The following is a 15,368-nucleotide window of genomic DNA, read 5'->3' on the forward strand; positions in this document are numbered from 1 at the left end:
GTTGAGTGGGTGGGAGACGTGAAACATACATGCTTGAGACTCCTCGATTTCCCATAAGCTTAAAGCCTGTATGCTCGAAAGACGGGAGCCCGGCGGACCTCCCCCTGTTAATCAGTGATCGTTGACAGGCACGGATTTGATTTTAAGCGGCGATGATATCCCAGCAGGTCAGTGTAGGTCCCAATCCTACCCTGTCCCACCCCCCATGATGTGAGTGTATGTTCCTTGACTTTCATCTGCTTCAGTATTGGCTCACCACCCATCTCGGTTGGAAGAGCGCAAGTGCTCACCGAACGAAAGTACTTGTCAACAGGACGTATCATGAGGACCCTGCCGAGTATCCCGCGCCAGGCGGTGTACGTGAAGGTTCTGATCAAAGGTTTCATTTATCTGTGGCGGTTTAGAGTATTATCCAACTTACCCAAGTCCCAAGCAAGTCCCAAGCTTGACTCGAGGACGGACAACTCCTTAAGGAAGTCAGATCAAAGTCATGTGCCACCACCCCTGCACCTCTACCGTAACAGGCCCGGCTCAATCTGCTCGTCCCCCAAAACCCCGTTAGTGCCTAGATTATATGATTTCAGAAGTGTGCAGGCAATTGCTTCGCAATGAGAACAGGATTCTGTTCACATTCAAGTGCATACTGCTTAAGCACCCATTTCCTGCTACTCAGGGTCAATTGTTTGACTGCTTTCTCACTCGACGAGCCAGAGAAGAGTTCGCGAGTCATCACATCATTGAACCCACTGAAGTTAACAGATCCAACAATATCTCCCTCTCCCCATTACTCAATTCGCCAAACCCCGACCTAAAAATAATAAAACACCTGGCTGATGTCGACCGAGAGTTATGGAATTCGTCTTCGGGGATTGGTGGTAGAGTGTCGCCCAAGAGCATCGAAAAATAGCTTGCCCCACCCAGGACTCGACCAGTGAGCGGATAAGTGGCGATCTGCTCGGGGATGTGGAATACCTGCGCGTTCATCTTGAGTTTGCTTCCAGCTTCTAGACGAGGGGGTGCTGATGAAGAGTATAATTGCATGGGTGCACAACATGTTGCTGTTGGGCCTGCAACTGTTGGTACTGTTGTTCGCGTAGTTTTCCATGAGCTTGTAGGACGAGCTTCTCCGCGACAGTGAAGCCGTTCCTGGCTTGTATCTGGCTGCGAGGCTGCTGTACCAACGGTTGCGTTCCATGTACAAGTAACACATCCAAAGGCTTGATGATGGGCGCGCTGAACATCATGCTCGTCATTCAAGTGTTGACATCATGTAGTAAACGTCTGTCAAATTCAGGTTTTGTTGCAGTGAGTGCAGAAGGCCATCGGTGTACGAGTTTCATGAAAGGTCCCGACCCCTAGTCGAGGTGCAACTGTTATACGGATAACAAAGATGCACAGGCAGTGACGTAGATAACGGGAATGCTCCTCGCCGACACGGAGGCGAGATCCATGTTTGGCTCGATGAACGACCCGATATGTGGGGAAATTTTGTCACGAGGTTGGCTAATGATGGGGATGTCACTTGGGTCCTGCGAGCGTGAGCTTGGAGCTCTTGGTTTGGACGATCGTCACCCGTCGGAATCTCTTCATTCTCTCTGATCATTGCTCGGCACTGTCGGCAACACGGGCAGAAATCCTGGACATCCACGGACCATCCGTCCGTGTTTGCGTCCAGCGGTATCTTCTGCACTCGTACGAGACTCCGATAGAGTCTCAAGTCGAACGAAAGTTATTATCTGCGGTCCGCTGAACGCTCAGCTTCGCTGTAAAGAAGCAAGTGCTCTTGAATGCGTAGGGGTGCACCAAAGCAGCAAGATCTCTTTATCAAAATCGGAAGGTCCTCGATGTGTAGGTTAGTAGACAACTCATCCTTCAGGTTTTCCATACGCGCCTTGAAAGAATCTTGCCAGGTATACGATTGCTTTGGGGAGAGGATGTGGACAAACTGCTCCTCTGCAGCGTGGGACAGCAGTTTTGCGCGGACCGGATGTTTTTAACTCTATCCCCTCAACCTACCACCAGAATGCAACCACTGGCAGTTCCAAGGAACTAGCTTAGTCCATGTTGAACCCCAGTGACTCGTCTACTATCTCACCGTTAACGGAGCCTAGTAAAGGCAACGACACAACTCACAACGCATATTGCGTGTCGAAGGTTAGTAACGGAACCTCGTACTTCCATCTACGCTGGCCAACAGCGTTGCAATTCACAACTCATATTGCGTGTACACTGTCGAAGAACGACTGTCTTCCTTCTACAGGTTCTATTGGGCGACTAACCACCTGTATCCGATGACACAATGTCTCTGGTTCGGAGCTTCATGCTACTGCGCTGCTAGCATTCATGATTCCGCTTATCGGGCAGTAATTTATCTGCACTATGAAGCAATCGCAAAGCGCGCGATAATGGCGGTCAAGTACTCCGGTTGTTCTTCACCAAATGACGAACGATTCCTAGTACACTGGCCGTTGTCTAGAATTTCCTCAGGTCAAGCATATATACAAAGAAACAATCAGCGGGCCCAATGGCCATTTTGCCGCATCTATATGGCATCGCTTGACCCGTAGCTCCAGAATGTGCAACCCAGAGAATATCTACAATGAGCATTGCCCGCCTCGAGTCCTCTACAGGATACAATGCATGCTGTTGCATCGTCTGAATGTATAACTGCGGAGGACTCATAGTGAGCGACTCTCATTTTCCGACTGCGGTAGTCATTGCCTCTGGAGTGTCGTTGGCTGCGAGGTAAGCAATTGGTGTATGTGCTTCATCGCTATAAAGAAGGCTGCTGGCGCACTGATCAACCAATTCACCTCATATTTTCGAGCTCAAGTCTGAAATATTGATCACCATGTCGCGTTACCCCCAAGACAACATTTACCGCAACGGCAGGAGCCGCCAGAACGGTCAACAGCACGGTGGTCGAGGGGGTGGGTATAACGCGCATCATGGACAAGGCGAGCATGTCGCCATTCGCCAACAGAGTGGACAGGTCCAACCTGTCGTTCGTGCGTGTATTCATCTTCACTATTTGACACGTTTTGATGTTTCTCGTAGACTGGCGCCAGCAGTTGAACAATTATCTGCAACAAAGATTCAGATCTACGCAAGACCTCGAATTGGTTGACTCATCGACCGGTCCTGGGTACGAGCGGAGGTGGACCGTGGTTGTTCACTGTCAGTTGTTTTTCAGCTGTTTCTTGATGCGTACCTAATGTATTCTTAGTCCAAGGCGTTGAATATGGTAGAGGCGAGGGGACAACCAAAGCGTCCGCCACAGAAATTGCTTGCCAGATTGCCCTGGCAGCCCTCAGGGGACCAGGAATTGGTCATTGAATTTCTGTCGTTTATTTGCCGTTTATCTGTTTCAATGCTTTGCTGTCATCTCACCCTCTCATCTTCTTGACCAGAAGACTGTTCCTCATAATTTGCTTACATATTTTTGTCTCGTGGTGTCATCAAACTTGCATTTTCCTTTTCAGCGTAGTCCCCTGCTTGTGTTATGTTTCCTTGTAGTTATAGAGTCGCTATCAGAGTTTCCAATGTTGAATATCATGAGGGTGTGTATAACTGACAGCAGAGAAACACGTGGCTGTGCTACTCCTCGGCTTCAGGTTGGGTGAGAAGAACCGCCGTGGCCGAGTCGCTTCCTTTGCCCGTACAAACTACTGTGCAACAACGTGTAATCGTTAAAGGCATAAATGCGTATTCCACATGTCTGCTTTCCACCGCACAGGGAGTGCACGTCTGCCTGCCAGTGCCATTTTTTGATCTTGTTACCGCACCCTGAGCACATATGACAGGCGTAATGCGCGAAAGTTTCAAGCAACAGATCCAATCGCAGAGGTTCCTGGTCAGGTCCTCCGACAGCGTCACACAGAACGGGATCAACCGACCTATCACCGGCTCGTAAGTGCAGTCTAGAATTCTGGTTTACAGACGATGTTGCTCCAGTTTATGATTGACTACGTCCCGCAGTATTGTTCGAGCTTCTCCCGCACCTAGAGTGAATGCGCATCATTCATTCCGAGCTCGGCTCTAAAGCGCTTGGAACGATCCGCTGCACAAGATACATGAGGGGCGCATGTCATTTAGCCCCTCGCTTTCTCTCACTGAGTCGATCGTCATTGCATGCAGCTCGCCCTATTTCATGCATCTTGGGAATTTTTGTTTTTCCGCCTATTATTTTCCTCAACGCCGCGATCATGAAAGTATTATTCTCCCAGTTCCGTTGGGCATGCCTTCACTCAATACCGTCTTTCTTTTTCCAAAGTCTCATGAAGCGTAGGCTTCAGAGGTATAATAGCCGACTGTAAGTTTCAGGTATGGTCGTCAACTCAAACATTCGCAATGTCTCGAACCAACCAACCTAATGGTTTGTTACATTCCTTTGTGGTGCTCTGCTTCAGCTGACGACGTTTGAAAGATGCCACTAATGCCCTTAACAATTGTTCGTACAATGGCCTTGGTGGCTCAAAGACTTACCGTATGTTTCAGATTTACAGTCAATCGGACAAAGCTCTGCTTTGAGCTGGGTAGATGTACGGCAGGGTGTTACGCACCAGTACGTGTGGACGTCCACCTGCAGAAGCAAGTTTTTTTCGTCTTTGCATCCGTTCATCAGACGTCTCTGATCCGCCATTCAAGTTTCTGGAATTCCGTATGGAGTCGGCTCGGGGACTCACAAGCATCAGGCCAGGAATGCCGCAGCCAGTCACGCGCTGACTACATTAAGGTCTGATCAAGGCTGAAGTACAAGTCACCGCCGCGGGAGACTGGCTCTCTCGAATGACAATATGTTAGACAAGTTCACGATACGTTATTTTCATCTGTCCACACCTTTACTTTTTTCTTGCAAGTTGTGTACCCCTTCCGCATTCATCCTCATGCATCTTCATTCATCACCATCCATCATACATCATTTTTCAATGGATGTTCCTGTACCTGCATCGTTTTAGATTATACACGTCACTCATCTTATCTAATCTGTGTCGTTAGAGCATCAATTATTTTTGCCTCACTTTCTCAACCCTTTGTTTCTACCTGCGGGTCGGTCGGTATTATTCGCGTGATGCATCCCGGATTCCCAACTTAGACGACACTTGCCTAGGTATCGATAATTCTCGACGCATAGATCTCTCTGCTTTACCACACGGCACTTGCTGCTGACCTTGGTCCTACACCCGTCTCCCATCCAGATCAGCACGGCTAGCATGTTCAAGTTGCTTTGCGGTCATTCGTTAGCTTTGGACTACGCTGGAAATCTACTAAGATACCGGAAGCCACTATGCTGACTCTCGATCACGGTGATGTTACTTAGCTCCTTCCGGTCAATATCGCAATTCCTATGTCGTATCAAAGTAGAGTCGTCGCGATGGACTACAACGAAGGTATCTTTCTGCACTGCGGCCCTTCCATGCCACGGATCGACGCCCACAACAATTAACCTTTCAACGTTCGCAGTTTAGAGAAACTCTTCTTTGCCAATGATTCCCTATCGACCCTGATCGACCTCCATCACTTCCCAGATTCGTCACATCTCGGTGACTAGACTTAGGCCCCAAGTATGATCGATCTGCTGTCGGACTTATGGAATGTGTGCCGACTATAAATCTCCGCTGTATCTGTCCGGCCCCTGCGCGTGTGTGATACGGCCACGCGATAGTCAAGTTTTTCTTATCTACATTTCCACCGGGCCTCTCTCGAGCGCGCAGAGCCGCTGTTCCAAGAACTGTTGTTAGTTGCACCGCACCACAGCGTAATGCGGACCGCATCCCAGCCCTTCCTTGGTCCCACTACCCTGATGTGGATTAATAACCAGATTATAGGTCCTTCATATCCATTTTTGCCGGCCTCTTAGCGCGTTCAAGTCGGTATTCACACTGGGCCGGGGTCGACACTGATGCATATCAGTCCTGGTGCCGCTCTGTCTTCCGGGGACTCTGCCTTCTACGGCTGTGACGACAAATGAATGTTCTTTCAAAGGTGACGTTTACCTCGGTCTTCAAGAGCACTCCCCTGCGGCCTCTGAAATAAATTGCAGTTATGTTTATACTGCGCAGTTTTTTTTGAATACAACGGGACTTTATTCGTTGTGGCTACGGCACCGCGGTCAATTGGTTTTCGTGGCCAATGCAGACACTTTCGGTCACTTTCGGTATTCACTTTGGCTGCCTTGCGGCATGTCGTTGAACCTATAGGTTTAAATACGAATAAGTTGTGGTACAGGAGAGGCATCGAGGTCATCTTCACTTCACCAGCTTTACCAGATCATAATCCGTCGCCTGCGCATCATGTCGCGTATGTTATCGTGTCTGGATTATCACTGAATAATGTTGACATTTCTCCAGGTTACACTATCACCCTGAATAACCGCAAGTCCAGCTTATCTTTTGGTAAAGCGAGGTGATGCTAATTCTGACACTGTGCAGACTACCAGTCCCGCCGCAAGCTTCACGCTGTTACCTGGTTGGAGGTCCAGTCTGGACCGCCGCATGCTCTCTCATGGACGCTGACTTGCAAAGGCGCGTGTTGTCCATATCTCGAGATTGAATAAATTCGTCTAAGACGGCATCATTCACAGTGGAGGGCGAAGTCGTCAGCACTTCCACTGCCAATCAGAAAAGTGTTGCCAAAGAGGAGGCGGCGCGGATTGCTTGTGAAAGATTGGGCATTAATTAATATTTCTGCTTGACGCTACATACAACGCTTCTATCAGTTATATTGCTATAGACATTAGACATTCACCTTGGGTCAATTACAGCACAAAGACTCAGTCTGTTCATGTGCGAGAGGAGTGTCGCTATATTTTTGGCAACATAAATTTACCCCTGCTCTTCGATTTCCAGCTCGATGACCTCGAGGCAAGTCCATAGCCGCTGGGTTTGATTTTCTCTCCCAAAATGGAAAATGAGGTAGTCGTGCTTGTTTGTGGCGTTTTCGTGGCTTCACGCAAACCCATCATGTTTCAGCGGCTCAACCCATACATATTCGCAGGTTTAGCAGGTATGAAGTAGAGCCACCCTCAGTCACTGTCGCTAATGTTATATCCGCTGTGAAACCAACTAGGCGTCGTTTCAGGCGTTTACATATTCAAACCTCTTTTCGAAGAAGCCTCTGCGAAGTGAGTTTGCCATGTACGATCGTATTCACAACTTAATTTGCCACCATCAGCCGAAAACCAGTTTCTCCGACAAACGCGTCAACAACATCACCCGAGGCGCTAGGGAAATCCCCTGCATCTTCGCCGTCGCCGCATTCTTCGGTAAAGTGACATTACACTGCGCTAGCACAATATGGAGTAACGTGCAACAGGGTATGCGCCCCTAAAGGCGTGGCCACGCGCTCTCTGATCAACCAGACAGATGTGCCATTTCATGGTCACCGCGGAGAATGGCGGCCGCACGATCACCTTGTGGTTTAATGTGTAGCAGAGTGATATGGACATGGTGTGCCCGGAAAGGGGCGTAAACAGCCCAAAACATTTTCATCTGTTGTCTTTGACGATTAGTAACGCGTGAGCTTCGCTGAGCTCTATTGACATGCGCTGGTGTGTATCATGACATGTAAAATGTGTGTTTGTATCTCCGGTCTTATTGGGGGCGGGGATTCCATATACTGTTAGGTTTACGAAACACCGGTATCTCCTCAGCCTAATGTCTAACCTATGCTTCGGTATCACCGTCGATCTACATCCATTTTCATCGACGCGTTACCGTTGGCGTTGACATTTGCAGCGCGCCGCTCCCATATCTAATTTTGAACGCGTGAGATCCTACAATCCATAATACATGGATGACGCACCTGCAGCACGGTTTCCCCAAGGAAGATCATCTCCTTGCGCGTCTCTTCAACGATGAGGTCTTGGATCTGGAACCATTTCTCGCCCTCGCCGCCCCCGCCAGCGGCACGGAGATGAACTTTCCAAATGGTGTTCTCCTTGTCGCGAGTAGTTCCGGCAACTGATTCGTGGGTTACATTGGCGATCAGATCATAGACGGTTGGCGGATGCGTTGGCGCTGCATCCAGATCTATAGCACATAAATCGCATCATCAGTCATTGGCTGTGCTTATGCGATTATCACGTGAGTATAGCTACGAAGCGCTCACATTCACGGAAATCAACCCCTCTGAGTGGGAATGTGACAATCGTTGGGTTTTTCTCCTCGACGAAGGCGTTCTTTGTGAATCGTTTGTAGTGTAAAATGATATACTGTGGGAGGCGTTGACACTTATACCTGCGTAACTGGCCAGCAGACTCCTACGAGCGCACATGAATTCATAATGTATCAGTTCAATGAAAAGAAGCGGACAGAGTTCAACTTACCTGCGTGGTGACCCCATCATACTTGGCAAGCACCGAGTGGATGCTAACTTGTGGAATAATGTTCTTCTCGATCGTATCTTGGAAAAGAGGTGGTGGAGGAAGATCAACCGCTAGGAAGAGAAACGGCGACACAGCAGCCTTGATGTCTGACATGCACTATTATGTAAGGGCCCTGGGGAACACTAAAGTCAAGCCCACCTCTGTCAATATCAAACTGCGGCTTCTCAGAACCCGTAGAGTCCGGGCGGACAACGACCTGCTGTGTCTCCACGCGGAGTTCTCCCTGAAACGTTGAAAAAATAATACCTGTTCATTTCATGTATCAATTCCGGAGGCCGAATGAGGGTAAACAGCAGGCCGGTCAGTCCGCACACGACGCACTGGAGTTTTTCTTCTTAGTTCCCCCCATGTCTTTATGTAATCGGTTGAGTAACCAGCCGAGAAACTCGACAGGGTCACCTTGTTGCTCGAGTCGGAACTTACCCGCACTAGCGCGATTGACCTCCTGGAGAAACTCGTGAGGGCTAACCTGGCTTTTGAACAGACGGGGGTTCCATATTTTCTTAGCGAGGGCGGCAAATCGTTTAACAAGTTCAGATTCCTTGCCGCGAAAGGAGGACAGGAGGAGGTAGTCCCGTAGAGGAGGGATGTGGAGGAGGGAATGTATGATAACATTCATGTGGTCGTTGCGCTTGATATTGTTTAAGCCAATATAACCAGAAAGATAAGGTTTTGACGAGAGATCATAGGAGGGTTTCAGTAGATGGGACGACGAGGAGAGGGCGGCAGTGGAGGCTTTCGTGAAGGATGGATTGAGGACGAACGAGATGTCTTCGAGAGATGGGTCAGAGACAAGATAACCATCTGGAAGGACATACACCTATGTGACGTGAGTCTATGCACGCGTAATTGGCATTCAGCTCACTTTTGCTGTCTCAAGGTTGATAAAAACATGGTGGTCATCATGAATAGAGTGCGCATAGGCGTACGAATTGCGACCTCGTCCTTGGAAGTACTTTCCACATACTAGGCAGCCGTATGTGTTGATATTCGACATAGATACAGAGCACACTTTCTCAAAGTCAAAGTCGAGCAATGCTCGATTGATCTAAAGGTCTTGTCAGCGAAATGCATGGGCATTAGGTTTCATTGAATGGCGCACTGTGTCAAGGTAAAGGTCTGACGCTCTAGGCTCATTTTTTGACTGCCCTAGTTCAACCTCGTCTTCTAGACCTTCTTCGTCTTCTGAAAGCCGTGCTGCCCCAGTAGTGTCCTCCATACCGTTTGACGGCTCCGCAGAAGATGTACTCGCCTGGCGTTCATCGTCTACTTTTGCTCGTTTCACAGGGCGCTCACCAAAGCTACGAGAATCGTTTGGGATAGCTTGTTTCCTGCTGGCCATTGGGATGGACGCGTCTGTGCAGGGTCTGCAGGGTGACGCCTATCTGAACCTACTTTCTATTACATAATCACAGAATTTCGACTTAGGCTTTGACCGCGTCCAACGGGTGAGCTCAAAGTCCGAACCTCCTTCAACTTTTCAGGTACTGCTGGGATGCTTCGAAGTGCGTCCGCTACTTTGCGCATCGTTGCGCACAGTACCCGCCATGTTAGCCCCCCATTCTCAACGTCAGCAGTTGCGGCATCAACCCAACCTAACGCAGCTCTGGACCTCGACCCCTCGCTAAAGGCGCTGTTGCAAGACATAGATATATCTTTGACAAGTCATAAGCACGTAACGGCAAAGACACCTCCACGGGAGTTAGAAACTGTCGCGATTGAGCACCCGGAGGAGGCCGAGGACGCGCAGGACTTCGTTGAAGATCAATCTGAACGAAGCGAGCACCGCAAATCTCCTGCAGCGCGGTTTGGAAGCAAAAAAATCGGTGCTGTGGTTTTGCCCACGGAATTGCAGAAGTCGATCACTGCTTTAATAGATGGTCTGTCGGGTAAAATTATTCTCTACACATTCTAATCACTCAACAGCTTCTGACAAGGTACAGCTGCACAGTGATGCGACGCGTCTCTTCTTTGATGAGACTGAAGGATGGGACCACGCGTACGACGTAAAATACCGCTCTCGTAAGCAAGGGGCACGGCACTCTGACCGTGACGGGACAGCGTTCGCGTCGGTCGTTCTCCCTGCACATTATTCTGCTATTTGTGCTGTGCTCCACCAAGTTAAGCACAGATTAGGTCCACAATTGAATGTGCAGCGTATCATAGACTGGGGTTCAGGTGCAGGCAGTGGATTATGGTGTGTCAAATATGTTTGTAATTTGTAATCACTGAAGAACAGTAGGGCATCAATGAATACTTTCCAGAAGTCCAATAGCGCTTCCGAGGAACCAAGCCTTTCCACATCCAATATCTTCACATACCTTGGTATTGACAAACGCGACGAACTTGTTGCAATAGGCAAACGGCTACTGAGAGGTAACGTATGCGTGCTGCCTCTCGCTGCCCACTCACTAAAATAATGAAACAGATACAGACTTGGGTGCCCTAAGTGCAACTTGGCAAAGGTCTTTCCGGGAAGATGATATAGTCAAGCGAACGGAGGGGCATGATACTCTCGCCCTGTCTGCTTTCATGCTTTCAACTCTACAGACACCTCTCGCGCGAAAGAAGTTCGTGAAAGAGTTGTGGGAAAGTGGAGCACACACCATCGTGAGCTTTCATTTTTGTTTCCTCGCCCCAGTCACCGTCTAATACTCCTAAATTTATTATAGGTTCTGATCGATCACAAAACGAAAGCTGGGTTTCAAAACATTGCAGAAGCACGCGAATATCTCCTCGATATGGGGCGTAAAGAACTCAATGACCCAGAAACTGCAGACTGGCCTGTTCGCGGCGCTCACGTTGTTGCTCCTGTGGGTGTTGGACTAATCAAACCTTGAACCATACTGACAATCTCGTCTTCCTGCAAATAGTGCCCGCACGATGGTTCTTGCCCTCTCTACTCCGGAAAATCGGTGAGCCTAGTGTGTGGCTTCTCACAACGCCTGCAACGACCGCCCTTCGTTCGTCTCACAAAACATGCACGCGAAGGTCACGAAGATATCGAGTACTCTTATGTTGCAATCCAACGTGGGCCACGCCCAAGCACAGTGGGCGAAGGCATCACCACACATGTAGGGAGTGTAGGACGCGTTGGTGCTATCGGTCGGGAGGAGGCAGAGCAGATCAGGCTGAAGGAAGAGAGGGTTACGAAGGAGCTTGTACTCGACGCAGATCATGTTGAGACGAGACATGAAGCTGAAGCAACTGATCAAATTCCTGCGGAAATTTCACCAGTTGAAATTTTAGAGGAGGTCGAAGCCGCGCTGCGAAATGAGGCATTCCATTGGCCACGCCTAGTCTTTCCACCTTTGAAGAAGAGCGGGCATATCATTATTGACGCATGTACTCCGGAAGGTTTGTCCATCCAATTTCTGGCCCCATAACTGGTCTAACAAGTGATACAGGCAAAATTATGCGTCTCACTATCCCGAAATCTCAGGGTAAACAACCATTTTATGACGCGCGGAAATCGTCCTGGGGTGATATTTTCCCTCATCCGCCAAAAAATCGTCCACAGGAGAGGTTCCAGTCTAAGCGGCAAGGCGCGTCAAGGGGAGATGATATTGGGAAGAGGGCAAAAGGACGGGACCATACGAAAGGCGAGAAAAGTTATTCAAAGGTGGAGGAGGCGTTGAAGGAGAGGAAGAGGGCTTCCAGACGCGATCGCGCAGTGCAGAAGGAAGACCTCGCATTGCTAGATGAGCAATAGTGGATATCTTTTGCATTTGCTCTTCTCATCTCCTGGCACTAGTCACACTGGGACTCACACACTACTACGCTACTTCAAACCAGATGAATTTAATGTATAACCAGTATCATTGTTATCGAACTCTATGTTACTTTAGCCAGTCAGTCAGGTGAACCTTCACCTAAATCCAACCTTTTCGTCGTTTACTTCCTCCTATCCACTAATTAGATCATGATCAATCATTATCGATCCACGTGCATATCGGACAGTGCTAAACACGCCGTCTTGACGTGTACGCGCTACCGGGAACTCGTACAATTAATCCTTGGACTCTCTAACCTTCCTGGTCGAACTGAATGGGAAGAGCCGGCGGAAAGCGTCAAAAATGGAGGATGGTGGTGGGATCACTTCATGAAACATCTACTATAGGATATATGAATGTACTTCAATGGTTAGTGACGAGACAAAGATGATTTTTGCAAGGGTGCACGATCAACGCATTGCTCTCAAGTTGAAATTGAAACTTTCATTGCCAAGTAGTCTAGTACCCGATCAACACTGCTATATCAAATGTCCGATATCTGGATGCTGGGTGACTGCGTTGAGCTCAACATAACACGCGTGATGGCATTGACTAGTCACTCAGTCAGCACCGGAAAAGGTCAAAGTGCCAGATAAAACCGCAGATGCGGTACCAACTCACCGGGTTTGACGCTCTTGCTCTTTCCCTTCTCCTCGGTATCCTTCTGGTTCCCGGTCACTCGTTTGACAGCAGTCACGAATTGTCTGACGTTTTTAACTACGTCTTCTATTGGGAAGTGGAGCTGTCGGTAAATAAATGTGTCAGACACAGTACATCGCGGCCAGCGGGCGCGGGCTTGACAAAAAACTACTGACTTTGCCAATGGGGATCCGAATGACGCCATTCTTGTCGCCTTTCCACTCTGCCGTACCGGAAAGTCGCCGCAAGTAGCCGGCAAAATCATCTGTAACCGTCCCGCGACGTTCAGAAGGCATCAAACCACGCGGTCCGAGGACACGTCCGAGCTTGGGGGTGATGGTTCGGATGAGGGCTGTGGAGCAGAGAATGGTGGTTGCGTGATGTTTTCCGCTGATTATACCATCTGCCAGCTCAATTCCACCAACAATGTGTGCACCTGCACTCTTTGCCTCGTCTGCCTGACGGCCCTCGGCAAATACGAGGATGCGGTCTTCGGGGCGCGTTTTAGTTTCACGATGGAGAGCGATACGTCCCTTTGGGATGATAGATCCACGGCTCATGGCAGTCTTGATTACTAGCTCGTAGGTAGCACTTGACTTAGCGACTTCGACCGCCTACCAGGATGTTTGGTTAATGAGTTGTAATAAGGCCTGGGGGACATACACGGATCACGTCAATAGCGCTTTCGAGAGTCATCTTCTCATTCTCGTATATGTGCTTGCGAGCCTTCGCTGCTCGCTTTCTTGCCTTTGCTGCAAGGGCTTTCTTGGAGAGCACGGGGATCTTTTTAATTCGCCGTACGGCTACGACGGGTGTTGAAGAAAACCCTCGAACGAGAGCTGGCCGCTGCACAAATTCAGGTCAGAACATCTCAGACGAGTAAGTACTTACTGGACTAAGTATTGAATGGCAACATTGGCGACAGAGCAGCCCAAGGGAAAATGACATGTTCAGTCAGTACACTTGCCGGTTGTGCTCTCGAGAATTTCAAGTAAAGCAGCCGTGGGAAAAATGAATTATAAGTAATGAAATTTGTTGGCTCAGCTTTACCGCGGTTCACTTGTCGCGCTCCAGGTCATGTCAGTCTCAGTTTTGAAATCAAACAGCTTGCCATTCCAAATCCGCGGGCTGTCGGTGCGCCTTTACTCGACCCGCAAGAGCGAGACGAATTCCGACCCACAAAAAGACACCATCCGCCGTTACTTGTACCCTCCGAATATCCGCAACAAAGCCTCTCCTACTGGCACATGGCGCCCAGATGTCGCACGCGCTCTCCAGCGCGCCATCCCCTCTGTGCAAGCGCACGAGACTATTGAGCGCGCTTGGCTCCTACATCAGAGACATCTACGGAAGAAACGGGATGCGGAGCTGCAGCGCAAATTTAAATGCATGAAACAGGCAATGCAGGAACTGGAGGAGATTGACTCGAGGCTGTTCAGGGAAGCAAACAAGCCAGAGGATCCAAGAGCGAGGAGTTTGGCTGAGATGGAGGCTTTGAAGAGTATGTCTGAACCGGAGAAGCGAGCGGTCGAGTCCAGAGTGAGGGGTTTGTTCCCTAGAGAACTCCGGGTACCAACAGATACACCGCCGAAAAATGGCTGGCCTCATGAATGGAGAGCATTCCAAAGGCCCTTGTCATGAGTATGTCCATAGTTTTTGGTGTAGGCAGATACTCATGGTTTCATCTCGCAGTCACAGTCGTAGGACGCTCCCATCGCTATCCAGAGGTGCATACATAGAGAGCCATGCGACTGGACTTTTTTTGGGCCTTATAATGTGTCAGATATTGGCCGACTACGCGCGCTCACAAATTTGTCGGGTGTTGAGAAGTTTGCTATAAAGTTTGCTATTACTGTCAAGGCCTTTCGTGCGCATTTATCATAATTGGTTTGTTCTCAGTCATCCCAAGACTTGTCTTGAGGATGCAAACAACTTCCTTGACGTCGACAGGAAAGCACCTCGCTCACTCTCAACCTTATGCGGTGGTCTTCAAAGGCACAATCGCGTGACATTGTTGGTGTACTGCTACGTCACCTACTGGACTATGAAGCTTGCTAGCGATATACCTGCCAGGTTTATCTATAATCTGTGGGCGTGTCTCATTCGGCGAGTCCTCCCTTCGACCACTTGGCGAAAGCACTGGAGCATTGCTCAGTGCGCGAGCCGATTCCGGTGTGCATTCATCACCATCCGAGCACCAACCACGTCTTAATCGTGGAATTGCTCCTACGCGTAACTTACGCTGTCGTCAGGTATGATGCACCCATACGTGCATTGCTAATTATATTGTGTTCGCGACTCACTAGCCACTCCACTGGTGAGAGGAGACTTAGGGACATCCTTCCTCGGCTGGTTCATGATATCATGCGCGTCTCTTGCTGCGTATCTAAGTGAAAATATCATAGCTATTTGCTCTTCTCCTATGCCTGCACGTCTCTCTCCTCGACGATATGTTCATCATGACCGGCCTACTCCATTATCCAAGATTCTGATCAGAATATAAATGCCATATGGCAACTTTGAGCAAAAGAGTTCGAGTCCCGTTAGACTTGTGCTGAACTTCAAATTAC

The 15,368-nt window shown here is 49.1% G+C and overlaps 8 protein-coding genes across 8 annotated transcripts; 5 read left to right on the forward strand and 3 right to left on the reverse strand.

The window, feature by feature from the left end:
- Window positions 1–2,851: 2,851 nt before the first annotated feature.
- Window positions 2,852–3,336, forward strand: DEU56DRAFT_906829 (uncharacterized protein; the record flags this gene model as incomplete). The annotated part of the gene is made up of 3 exons (XM_041356848.1): window positions 2,852–3,008; window positions 3,058–3,177; window positions 3,227–3,336. The coding sequence occupies 3 exons, from the start codon at window positions 2,852–2,854 to the stop codon at window positions 3,334–3,336; spliced, it is 387 nt and encodes a 128-aa protein (XP_041214880.1).
- A 1,705-nt stretch (window positions 3,337–5,041) lies between these two features.
- On the reverse strand, window positions 5,042–5,874 carry DEU56DRAFT_768464 (uncharacterized protein). The gene is made up of 2 exons (XM_041351241.1): window positions 5,464–5,874; window positions 5,042–5,390 (listed from the first exon to the last, which is right to left on the reverse strand). Exons 1-2 carry the CDS (start codon window positions 5,772–5,774, stop codon window positions 5,252–5,254), a joined length of 450 nt encoding a protein of 149 aa, XP_041214881.1. The 5' UTR covers window positions 5,775–5,874; the 3' UTR covers window positions 5,042–5,251.
- Window positions 5,875–6,766, forward strand: DEU56DRAFT_768466 (uncharacterized protein). The gene is made up of 4 exons (XM_041351242.1): window positions 5,875–6,300; window positions 6,351–6,374; window positions 6,432–6,524; window positions 6,584–6,766. The coding sequence occupies exons 1-4, from the start codon at window positions 6,294–6,296 to the stop codon at window positions 6,679–6,681; spliced, it is 222 nt and encodes a 73-aa protein (XP_041214882.1). The 5' UTR covers window positions 5,875–6,293; the 3' UTR covers window positions 6,682–6,766.
- Window positions 6,767–6,918: 152 nt separating this feature from the next.
- DEU56DRAFT_976219 (uncharacterized protein) lies at window positions 6,919–7,555 on the forward strand (the record flags this gene model as incomplete). The annotated part of the gene is made up of 4 exons (XM_041359603.1): window positions 6,919–7,005; window positions 7,069–7,123; window positions 7,174–7,315; window positions 7,365–7,555. Coding segments are annotated over 4 exons (343 nt in total), but the record flags the coding sequence as incomplete, so codon positions are not given.
- Window position 7,556: 1 nt separating this feature from the next.
- DEU56DRAFT_768478 (uncharacterized protein) lies at window positions 7,557–9,771 on the reverse strand. The gene is made up of 8 exons (XM_041351243.1): window positions 9,489–9,771; window positions 9,252–9,434; window positions 8,708–9,206; window positions 8,525–8,632; window positions 8,327–8,472; window positions 8,110–8,260; window positions 7,804–8,030; window positions 7,557–7,752 (listed from the first exon to the last, which is right to left on the reverse strand). The coding sequence occupies exons 1-8, from the start codon at window positions 9,726–9,728 to the stop codon at window positions 7,678–7,680; spliced, it is 1,629 nt and encodes a 542-aa protein (XP_041214884.1). The 5' UTR covers window positions 9,729–9,771; the 3' UTR covers window positions 7,557–7,677.
- A 35-nt stretch (window positions 9,772–9,806) lies between these two features.
- DEU56DRAFT_768482 (mitochondrial small ribosomal subunit Rsm22-domain-containing protein) lies at window positions 9,807–12,312 on the forward strand. The gene is made up of 7 exons (XM_041351244.1): window positions 9,807–10,266; window positions 10,313–10,583; window positions 10,629–10,762; window positions 10,815–10,996; window positions 11,059–11,199; window positions 11,260–11,743; window positions 11,794–12,312. The coding sequence occupies exons 1-7, from the start codon at window positions 9,882–9,884 to the stop codon at window positions 12,096–12,098; spliced, it is 1,902 nt and encodes a 633-aa protein (XP_041214885.1). The 5' UTR covers window positions 9,807–9,881; the 3' UTR covers window positions 12,099–12,312.
- A 238-nt stretch (window positions 12,313–12,550) lies between these two features.
- Window positions 12,551–13,795, reverse strand: DEU56DRAFT_768484 (ribosomal protein L1). The gene is made up of 5 exons (XM_041351245.1): window positions 13,690–13,795; window positions 13,462–13,644; window positions 12,975–13,412; window positions 12,781–12,901; window positions 12,551–12,711 (listed from the first exon to the last, which is right to left on the reverse strand). The coding sequence occupies exons 1-5, from the start codon at window positions 13,744–13,746 to the stop codon at window positions 12,644–12,646; spliced, it is 867 nt and encodes a 288-aa protein (XP_041214886.1). The 5' UTR covers window positions 13,747–13,795; the 3' UTR covers window positions 12,551–12,643.
- A 61-nt stretch (window positions 13,796–13,856) lies between these two features.
- On the forward strand, window positions 13,857–14,503 carry DEU56DRAFT_768487 (uncharacterized protein). Its single transcript, XM_041351246.1, has one exon. It carries the CDS (start codon window positions 13,876–13,878, stop codon window positions 14,437–14,439), a length of 564 nt encoding a protein of 187 aa, XP_041214887.1. The 5' UTR covers window positions 13,857–13,875; the 3' UTR covers window positions 14,440–14,503.
- Window positions 14,504–15,368: the final 865 nt, after the last annotated feature.

This window comes from Suillus clintonianus, assembly GCF_016758775.1.
Source record: "Suillus clintonianus strain FC179 chromosome Unknown DEU56scaffold_3, whole genome shotgun sequence".
Lineage (NCBI taxonomy): Eukaryota > Fungi > Basidiomycota > Agaricomycetes > Boletales > Suillaceae > Suillus > Suillus clintonianus.

Bases quoted from the DNA above. Each gene is read 5' to 3' on its own strand.
- DEU56DRAFT_768478 (XM_041351243.1), bottom strand. From the start codon at position 9,728: ATGGCCAGCAGGAAACAAGCTATCCCAAACGATTCTCGTAGCTTTGGT. The intron at 9,435-9,488 runs GTGCGCCATTCA...CAAGACCTTTAG, and splicing joins CAGACCTTTACCTTGACACA to ATCAATCGAGCATTGCTCGA. The intron at 8,031-8,109 runs GTGAGCGCTTCG...TATGTGCTATAG, and splicing joins AGGGGTTGATTTCCGTGAAT to ATCTGGATGCAGCGCCAACG.
- DEU56DRAFT_768482 (XM_041351244.1), top strand. From the start codon at position 9,882: ATGCTTCGAAGTGCGTCCGCTACTTTGCGCATCGTTGCGCACAGTACC. The intron at 10,997-11,058 runs GTGAGCTTTCAT...AATTTATTATAG, and splicing joins AAAGTGGAGCACACACCATC to GTTCTGATCGATCACAAAAC. The intron at 11,200-11,259 runs GTGGGTGTTGGA...TCCTGCAAATAG, and splicing joins GCGCTCACGTTGTTGCTCCT to TGCCCGCACGATGGTTCTTG.
- DEU56DRAFT_768466 (XM_041351242.1), top strand. The intron at 6,375-6,431 runs GCAAGTCCAGCT...GACACTGTGCAG, and splicing joins CACTATCACCCTGAATAACC to ACTACCAGTCCCGCCGCAAG. The intron at 6,525-6,583 runs GCGCGTGTTGTC...CATCATTCACAG, and splicing joins ATGGACGCTGACTTGCAAAG to TGGAGGGCGAAGTCGTCAGC.
- DEU56DRAFT_768487 (XM_041351246.1), top strand. From the start codon at position 13,876: ATGTCAGTCTCAGTTTTGAAATCAAACAGCTTGCCATTCCAAATCCGC.
- DEU56DRAFT_768464 (XM_041351241.1), bottom strand. From the start codon at position 5,774: ATGCGGTCCGCATTACGCTGTGGTGCGGTGCAACTAACAACAGTTCTT. The intron at 5,391-5,463 runs CTGCGAACGTTG...GCAGAAAGATAC, and splicing joins CAAAGAAGAGTTTCTCTAAA to CTTCGTTGTAGTCCATCGCG.
- DEU56DRAFT_768484 (XM_041351245.1), bottom strand. From the start codon at position 13,746: ATGTCATTTTCCCTTGGGCTGCTCTGTCGCCAATGTTGCCATTCAATA. The intron at 13,413-13,461 runs GTATGTCCCCCA...ACATCCTGGTAG, and splicing joins GCGCTATTGACGTGATCCGT to GCGGTCGAAGTCGCTAAGTC. The intron at 12,712-12,780 runs GTGAGTTGGTAC...CTGAGTGACTAG, and splicing joins GAGCAAGAGCGTCAAACCCG to TCAATGCCATCACGCGTGTT.